The sequence below is a fragment of the Meles meles genome, chromosome 19, assembly GCF_922984935.1.
Source record: "Meles meles chromosome 19, mMelMel3.1 paternal haplotype, whole genome shotgun sequence".
In the NCBI taxonomy this organism is placed as follows: Eukaryota; Metazoa; Chordata; class Mammalia; order Carnivora; family Mustelidae; genus Meles; species Meles meles.
In genome coordinates this window covers 349154-358698 of record NC_060084.1, presented here as the reverse complement: position 1 = coordinate 358698, position 9545 = coordinate 349154, and the positions used below count along the sequence as shown (strand labels likewise).

Below are 9545 nucleotides of genomic sequence, written 5' to 3'. Positions count from 1 at the left end.
TCCGCTGTCAGTATGTCCTGCCAGTTCACAACCATGTTCACTCAAGCTTGTTCCAACCTCGAGAGACGTCTCCTGAGGCTGCGCGAACCCCTCCCCCGGCTGCGGGAAGCCTCCTCCAGGGCCCACCTCTCCCGTGATGAGGCCCACACGGGGTGCACAACCAGGGGTCCCGTGCACAGGCAGACGTGCGCGGCGTGAGGGACCTGGGAGCTGGCGGCTGTCCCCCAGCCACGGACAAGCCAGGATTCCGTCCCAACTCTTAAGTCCTGGCGCATTTCACATGTCTGAAAACCAAGTCAAGACCAGGCCAGATGGGGGCACTCACGGGAACACGGATGACCGAAGAGGACCATGGGGACTGGCACGTGCGAGAAGGGCAGGAACATTACAGGGAAGCGCCGGGAGGCCGAGGGAAGGGCCGTGCGGGCCGTCCTCGGCTCAGCAAGCCGTCCCACAGAGGGGCGCTGGTTTGTGGAAAGACAAATGAGCGAAGCCGGGAGGACACGGAGGCTGATTTCTGCCGTCGGTAAGTTACGCGTGAGGAGCGGACGGCCAGACTGAGCCTGAGCAGGGCTAATGTGTGGTTTCTGGGGCCCAGCGGGGGTCCGTGTGTGGTTTCCGGTGCCCACAGCGGGAACCCCCACAGGCCACGCGGATGGAAATAACGCAGTAAGGAAACAGAGAGGAGATCTCTTTCCTAAAACAGAACTGCAAATAGGAAATCACCAGGAACGTTGTTACGAGGAAGATTCATCAAGGGAAGGGGTATCGGGGCAGAGTCTGACCATGTTTCCAGGCGATGCTGCCGTCCTGAAATTTCTCCCCACAAGACACTCGACAGAGGGGAAATAGAACGTCACGGGGGAGACGCCTGGTCCACACCCCATCCCAGGTGAACAAGACAGCAACACGGAGCGCCTGGTGTCAAGCGCGGAAGGGACGATACCACTTCTGTGGGACTCTTGCCAACAGCTGTGACCTCAATGTCGTCACGCGAAAAAGCCCCATCGGCCCGAGTGGAAAGACGCGCTCTGAAAACTGGCCAGTGAGCGCCCAGGCCCTCTAAGTCAGGCTGCCTCCCGCTTAGGGCGTCTCGGGGGCTCAGCTGGAGAAGAGCCCGATGCTTGATTTCAGCTCAGGTCACCATCTCGGGGTCCTGAGATTGAGCCCCACGCCGGACTCTGTGCTGGACGTGGAGCCTGACTGGGACTCTGTCTTCCTCTCCTTCTGCCCGAGCCCCACCCCCACTCTCATGCGCTCACTCTACCTCTTAAAAAAAAAAACAAAAATGGGGCCTTCTACGTCACAAAGAGAAATGGGACTGTCCAGCTTGGAAGAATGGAGGTATTGCAAGGTGACCTACCCGGTTATAGAGGAGAACTAGAAAGTGGGGGGCGCTGACAGACAGAAGTATACAGAAACCATGCAATTTGCAATTTTATGTACGTTTAAAATTATTTCAAGGTAAAAAGTTAAGGAAATTTGTAAGTTCAGCTCTAACTCCGTCTGTAGGAGTAGAGCCCAGAGCATGCACACCGCGGCCTCCTCCAGGTGCCCTCCTCAGCCTCCGGCTCGGGGGCTGGAGAGCCCTATCGGGGCCCGCCTACGGCTCCCCACCCAACCCAAGGCCACTGAAGAAAGCCGGAGAAAAACTCTTGGGGATCCATTTGTTTACTCACAATAGCATTTTAGGAACAGGCGAGCACACCCAGTGTTTCCTGGTGAGCCAAGGCCGCGGAGCTCCGACCCCACTGGGCCCCGGGACGGCGAGGATCTACTCTGAGCCCCCCGCACATGGGTGCCCTGAGAGACCACAGCCAGGGAGTAAGGCGAGGCCGCATTGTGGAAGAAAAACCAGACCGCACGCCGACGGGGCCTCTGGGGTCTCACACCACCGTCTCGAGCATCAGGGCTGCCCTGACGTGACAGACCACACAGGACACCCAGGGACAAGCAGGTCCAGGAGAATCACACGTGGTGAGTCATGGTAAAGGTCTCCAAAGTTTCTGTTTCCGAGAACCACTGGTGTGAGGACAGCTGGGACAGCTGGAGGCCCCTGGGAAGGGCTGGCTGGGCGGTGGCCGTGCACAGAGCCAGGCCCGCTCGGGGCCAACACGGAATTCTCACCAGTTCACACCAAGAGCCGGGCTTGGACCCGGCGTTCCCCATCTGCTGTCTGCTCCTTCTATTTTGGCAAAACAAAACCCCTGGAAGCTTCAAGAAAACAAAGAAAACCTCAGGAACTTAAACAACGTGGAAAGCGCTGCCTGTCCCAGAAACTCATCGGGAGGAGCTACTGTGAGCTGCTGGGCTGTGCTGCCGCGGGGCCTCCCAAAGCTGGCCCGCCGGGGGCATCTCTCCGAGTGTGCGCTCTCCAGCCGGCCCCTCTGGCTTCCAGGTTGAACGGCGTGAGCCCACAGGCAGGGGAGAGACCAGTCGGGGGGAGGCACCCATTATTTATAGTACAGAAGAGAGCGATGCAGACGCAGCACCCCGAGTGGGAGTGGGAGACCGCCAGCTCCTCAGGGAGGGACCTCAGTGCAGACCTGAGTTCCTACAGGACACAGAGCACACCCCCGGCTGTCCAGAGGCAGCAGCGGAACGAGGGTGGGGACCCCGGAAAGGCATGCCTGGACTTGGAGCGTGGCGCCTGACGCCAGGGATCCCGAGTGGGCCCAGCCAGCTGGCCTCCAGGTGCCCGGCGACAGGGAGCAGCGCCGACCGCCGGCTGACGCTAAGAGGCCACCGTCTACGCTAAGAGGGACAATTCCCAGGCCTGGAGGGAAGGGCCACACTGCAGGGTGTGCAGAAAGGCAAGCGGCGTGGGGAGAGAGACGGAGCCCTCCTCGCCGGCCCTTCCTGCACGTCAAGGCCAGGGACGCAGGGCCCTGCGGGGGGGACTCGGCTAGTTTCTCAAGGCGGCCAACCTGCAAAGGAACAACACGGCTGCTGTGAGGGAGGGTGAGGGGCAGAGGCGCCTCTGAGCCGCGGCGCACCTGATCCAAGACACCAGCCCTGGGGGCCACGACCCTCCCCTCTAAAGCTCAGCCTCGAAAGGCCAGCGGGTTAACGTCGAAGAGCCAGGGGAGCGGCCACGCCCTGTCCGACACCTGTCATGGGAGGACGAGCGCGAGAGCACTCGGTGACACACACGGTCTGAGCAAGGCGCAGCGGACAGAGGCAACCAGAGGGAATCTGGGCTGGGCCTCAGCTGCAGGCCTCCGTGCAAGGAGCAGCACCGGGCCGAAGGCCTGCCGCACGAGCTCTCCTCCCGAGGCCTCAGCTGTCCCTTCCGCCCCCACAGCCCCAGCATCAGAGCACGGGGTGAACAGCCCAGCTTCGGGGGCACTGAGCGCACCTCCGAGACAGCTGGTCCTCCTGGCTGCGCACGGAGCTCTCGCCCACGGCAGACGCGCCCTCAGGCAGCTGGTTGAGCTGGTCCAAGACCTCCAGGCCGTTCTCCTCGGCAATCTGCACGATGAGGCTGTCCACCTGCTCCTGCGGCGTGGTCAGCGTGGTGGCCGAGCTCATGGAGTCCTCCATCACCTGGGGGTCACGGTCTGGGCCGGTGGGTGCGGGCCTGGGACCTCCGGCCACCCTCTCCACTTGGTTCCTGCTCACTCCCTCCACCCGCACGAGACCCGCCCCCGCTTCCTAGCGCACCTTCGCGAGCACTCTCAGACCCCTGGGCGCTGAGCCGACCACCACCCGTGAAGAGGCGCTCACACCCCAGTGCCAACCCTCCCTCCTATCTGCCAGGCCTCCCCATACTGGTCCACACCCCGCAGGAGTCAGGAGCTCTGGAGGCAGCCTCCACAGAGGGGCCAGCCACACGAGCCCCTCTCGGGCGCACCCCCGCCCGCCCTGAGCACCGGCGACATACCGAGGTGTGCACGTCAAGGTTCTGCACCTGCTGCTCAAACCTGTCCATCACCGCAGAGACCTTCTGCAGGTCCATGGTGCTCAGTGCCCTGTCCAGGGCTTTCGTCACCTGCGCCATGTTCTTGGTCACCTGGCGGGGGAGGACACGAGGAGGCAACAGAACTGAAGGAAGGAGATGTCACCCACGGGGCACAGGCCCCCGGCACTCTCTCCAGGCCCATGCCTCGCCCAGGGCCAACAGGACTCCAGCCCTAGCCAAGCCAAGCCGTGTTCGGGACAGGCTGGGCCTCTCGGGGCTGCAAGGCTCTTTCTTGGCAGGTCTCCAGAAAATGCTATCCACTGAACCACAGACACGAGACCCAAGCCACGGCTCCCTAAGACAAACCCGAGGACACCCTGTCTCGTCCTTTGGTGCCGCCCTCACGGTGTGAACAGAGTCCCTGCGACACCACCCATGGGGACCGGCCCGGCTCCTCCCGCCCAACCAGGCTCCTCGTCTCTGCTGGCAGAAGCCAGCCCGCATGGCACAGGGCCCCAGGCACGAGCACTCACCCCCTTCATGGTCACGGCCGTCTGCACCTTGGAGGCCACTGCGTCCACGCGGGACGCCATGCGGAGCCAGTTCACGCCCTCGTTCTTCTTCCGGATGGCGTTCTCGGCGTACACACGGGCACACTCCACGTTCTTCTGCTGAAGGGCCTGAAATTGGGGGGAAGCGCCAGCTGGGAGAACGCGCAGGAACCGTGACCGACCATCGGGGACCTGCTCCTGGCTTTTCCCAGGGCAAGATCTGCTAGCATGGGGCAGCCCCCTTGGCCTGTGAGCTCCGTGAGAATGCAGAGACGCCAAGCCCTGCAGCCCTGCCGCAGGGCCACAGCCGCTCTCCCCACCTTCCGGCCCGTCTCCTCCTGCTGCCCACACCACAGGCGCTCCCCAAAACCGCCGTGGCGAAGGCTGACGCCACGCAAGTAAGACCGTGGAGGAAACCGAAGGAACAGACTGGGGTCAGTCCTCCAGCTTCCCTTCTGCCCTGGGAGTGCCAGTTTGGGGGAGGGGATCACCAAACCCTAACACCCCCGGGAGCTACGCAACAGCTGTCAGAGCCCCCCACGGAGAGCAGCCCCAAGTCCCCACCGCCTCCCCTCTGCCCTGGGTCTGATGCCTGAGGCACAGGCTATGCAAGGAAGAGGGCAGGGAGGGGCCGGGTGTGGCAGGGACAGCTGGAAGCCCATTCCAGCCCACGTCCCACACAATTTGTGCAAAACGCGTGCTCAGAGCTTTGGAGGCAAATAAAAGGCCTGGACGTTCCAGGAAAAAAGCAAAGGCAACACACGGTCCTTTGGCCCTGGACGCCCGTAGTGGGCCGGGAGGCAGACAGGGGTCCCTGGCGGCCCTGAGCAGGCCCGAGAGAGCACCCACGGCCAGAGTCATGGTGCACCCCCACAAGAAGACAACACCAGAACGAAGCAGCAGATGCCACAGAAGCCAGAGCAGCGAGGGGCGTGGCCTCACCTTCTTCACTTTGGCCTGCTCCGCCTTGGAGTCCTTCTCCGCCTTCTTGGCCAGCTTCTCCAGCTGCTTGGCTGTGAACTGAGCAGAAACAGGACACGCAGGTCACACGCACACGGCCGTCCTTGGGTTCCCTCCCCGCCCTCCTCAGCATCCCTGCCCCTACTGCGCAGAGAGGGTGCCCGGCCTGCCCGTGTCCTCACGGCCTGGGACGCGTGGAGGGAGCTCGCTGGGCCTCTGAGGGGACAGGGAGGGCTGTGAGGGTTTCCTAGTACGTCCTACCCCAGAACACCGAACCCAAACGCTCCCCCAGCGTGGGAAGTTAAAAAGCCGGCTCGCACGGGGGTGCTGGGGCGGCTCAGTCGGTAAAGCATCGGCATTCAGCTCAGGCCGTGACCCCGGGGTCCTGCAACTGAGCTCTGTGTCAGAGCTTCTCCCCCACCCCGCCCGCTCACGGTCTCCCTCTCTCAAGTGAATAAAGTCTTAAGAAAAAAAAAGGCCACGGGGCACCTGGGTGGCTCAGTGGGTTAAAGCCTCTGCCTTCGGCTCAGGTCATGATCTCAGGGTCCTGGGATGGAGCCCCGCACGGGGATCTCTGCTTGGCAGGGAGCCTGCTTCCTCCTCACTCTCTCTCTGCCTGCCTCTCTGCTTACTTGTGATCTCTGTCTGTCAAATAAATAAAATCTTAAAAAAAAATTAGGTACATAAAAAAAAAAAAAAGAAGGCCAACTCACACACTCAGTATTACTTCTGGATTTTCTTTCTTTTTTTTTTTAAAGATTTTATTTATTTATTTGACAGAGAGTGTGGTAGACCCTTTCAGACGTCGCTCTCCGCATTTAAAAATGGAAGAAATTGAGATGGTTCAAGTGTAACCCTGTATGTACCTGACTCGTGAGTTTGGTGGGTGAGAGCAGAGGGAGAGGGAGAAGCAGGCGTCCTGCCGAGCAGGGAGCCAGATGTGGACTTGATCCCGGGACTCTGGGATCATGACCCGAGCCCAGGAAGACGCTTAACAACTGAGCCCCCAGGTGCCCCTTTCTTTCTCTTTTTACAAGATCTATCTATTCACGACAAAGAGCGCGTGCACGAGGGGGCGGGGCAGAGACTCTTAACAGACTCCCCGCTGGGCGCGGAACACGACGACGTGGGGCTCCAACTCAGGACCCTGAGATCATGACCTGAGCCAAAACAAGAGATGGACACTTAACCAACTGAGCCACCCGGCCCCCCTACCATGGATTTTCAACTTTCTGAAAAAACTTGACAGAATCTGCTTCAGGTGACCCCAAACGGTAACACAGAGCTCCTGGCAAACATACACCTCGAAGTGTTCTCTTCACAGAACATCGTGTCTGCAAGGGGCTGCTGGGCAGTGCGCGCCCCCAGGCCTGGTCGGAGTGGTCCCCACAGCTCCCCCTAAAATGCCTCATCTGGCCAGGAAGCCGGCAGGCGATGCTCGGATAAGCCAAGTGAAAGAGTGACCTTCCGGAGGCCCACACAGCTTCCCGGCTGCTGGCGTCCCCTTGGCCTGAGACACCTGCCTGCCTGGAGGGCCACCCAACACCGGCCCTCAGTGCCCCCCCAACTCGGGACTTTCTGTCACACAGGAAGGATTTCCTGTCTACCTACCTCACATTCCTATGTTCCTTTTTTTTTTTTTTTTTTTAATTTCTCTGAGAGAGAGCACGAGCGATGTGAAGGGATAGAGGGAGGAACGCGTTGCCCACTGAGCAGGACCGATGCAGGACTCGGTCCCAGGACCCTGAGATCATGATCTGAGCCGAAGGCAGATGCTTCACCGACTGAGCCCTCCAGGCGCCCCCTCCTACATCCCTTCAGGGAAAAATCCAGATTCTCCTGAACCAGGAATCTGGCCCTGAGCACTCTCCACAAGCTGGAAGCTTGCCAAACAAAGCACCGGGGCCTTCGGGTGTTCCCGGCCCTTCCTCTCCATTGCAAAACCAGTGTGGTGAGCTACAGTCAGTCGTGTGGGCACCTCACCCCTGCGCAGCCTTTCAGAACCCAGCATGACGGCTAACTGCGGGGACAGGCGGCGGAAGCTTGCCGTGGATTAACCCTCAGAGGCCTGCTCCGCTGCTCAGCATGCTCTCCTTCACCGGGACCGTAAGGAATGTGAAACCGCAACTTTCAATGCCTAGTGCGACACCAAGGGATGCACCTAATACCCAAGTTTCTTAAAGATGACAGGCTCACTCCCTCATGGACGAGCCCACGTGACCTGCTTCTGCTCAGCCCAAGACAAGGCAAGGCTTAATACGCCATCAAGCCAACTGAATAACCTCTCCTTTGTCATCGGTCCAGAAGGGCACTGTTCAGAAATCACGCAGTTTGTAATCCGTCCTTCCGAGTGTGACTGACACCGCTTGTCCTCGTCTGCTAATCACTAAGACAGGGCTGGGGTGAAAGGTCATTCCGTACAAACCTTCAACTGGAACAGGGTATCTGCAAAGAAACGGAGATGGTTTGAGGATTTCGACTGTGACAAGCGGCACGTCCGACAAGCAGATGGGGCCACTAAGACCTCCTGGACACGGAGCCGAACAGGACGCAGGCACGGATGGTGCACACTGGGGGCCGAAGGTGGGCTCGTGCACCAGCTCTGCGCCCGCAGCAGCCAAAGCCAAACGGAGAGGCTCTCGCACCTCTGATCCTTACAGGTGATACCCGGGTGGCAGGGGTGTCCCCAAGGATTAGTGTGCAGACAAAACTGGTCTTGGGTGCGGCATGCCGCCCAGAGTGAAGCCCGAGCGGGGGGTTTTAATTAAGGCACCCTGACAAAGGCCCCTGGGATTCTCTCCCAATTTAGTAAAGCTTAGTATTGGGCGATCTGCATTTTCTGTATTTCTGTCCCCAAGAGTAAAGGGATAAAAGGAGCAAGAGTGTGACTGGTGCTATCACAGACCCGGCCCGCAGCCAGAGACCACCTTCCATGGCTCTGACGTGTCTGAGCCATCAAATCCGGCTCAGGCACCCTGTCCGCGGGAGGAACCAGGGAGACTCACTGTCCGGACAGCCACACCTGCTCTCGCCCACCGAATCCCGAGTCAGGTAGGTCCAGGCTCACATTCAAACTATCTCGGTCTCTCCATTTTTAAGTCTGAAAGGGTCGACCACACCAGCCCGGAAAGATACGACATCTGTAACGAGTGCCCACAAATGCAAATCCAGGCCCCCAGCTGAGAGAATTGACGGGGGCGGGGGTCTCGGGCCCTGTGCCAGCCCCGCCCGGGCCAAGGTCGCGGTGGAATCCGCGATCCGAGCTAACCGGACGCGGGGGGCAGAGTGCCGCCCGCAGGGAAGCAAGGCGAGGGGTGGCCGGCTCTCCGGCTCGCGCCTTCCGGGGCCTCCCTGCCTCGGCCGGCTCGGTACTCGAGCACCAGGAATGGACTCGCAGGAGCCAAGAGCTCTTAAGGCGAAACCTGACCCTGGAAGAACGTGACCCGTCCTGAGGAAAGCCACCCGGAGAGCGGGGGAACTGCGGGGTGAAGCCCAGCCTCCGCGCGGGGCTGAGGAGCGGTCCGTGCCCGCTCCGGCCGGCGGGGATAACGACGCGGCCCCACGGCCGCTCGCGTCTCTCCGCCTCCGCACCAGCCCTTACACACCCCGGCAAAGGCAGGGCCTCACGCGACCGCCCATCCTTCCTGGCCCTCGGCGCCCGGAGCGCGGCCGAGGCTGGGCAGCCGGGGCTCTGCTTCCCCACCCGGAGAAGGGCGGCAGGCTCCCGCCCCACCCGCACGACCGTGCCCCGCTCGCAGGAAGGGCTTCTCGCCCGAGCGCCTCGTACTTCTGTCGGCGGTGGCCTGGGGACAGGGCCGCCGTCTCCTCTGACCGGACATCCCAGGGCCCCCAAGGCCGCTGCCGCTCGCCGGTACCGGAGCTGGAGGTTTGGGGGGCGGACGCGGGGGAGTCTGGGGGAAGGGGGTGAGGGTCCGGGGTCCCTGACCGAGGCCCGCGGGGCCCGCCCTCCCCCGGCGGCCGGGGTCTCTCACCGTCCATGGCCGGTTCGGCAGCGGCAGCCCTCGCAAGAACGGGCAACGGGATCCCCGGGCCGAGTCGATCGCCCCTACCCGCTCCGCCGCGCGGGAACTTCCGGGGTCATCGCCCACTTCCGGCGAGCGGCAGCTCTCGCG

General features: G+C 61.5%; 1 protein-coding gene across 1 annotated transcript; it reads right to left on the bottom strand.

The window, feature by feature from the left end:
• Window positions 1-1653: 1653 nt before the first annotated feature.
• Window positions 1654-9528, bottom strand: CHMP1A (charged multivesicular body protein 1A). The gene is made up of 7 exons (XM_045987562.1): window positions 9405-9528; window positions 7838-7857; window positions 5395-5472; window positions 4435-4581; window positions 3884-4012; window positions 3359-3546; window positions 1654-2927 (listed from the first exon to the last, which is right to left on the bottom strand). The coding sequence occupies exons 1-7, from the start codon at window positions 9409-9411 to the stop codon at window positions 2906-2908; spliced, it is 591 nt and encodes a 196-aa protein (XP_045843518.1). The 5' UTR covers window positions 9412-9528; the 3' UTR covers window positions 1654-2905.
• Between the last annotated feature and the right edge of the window lie 17 nt (window positions 9529-9545).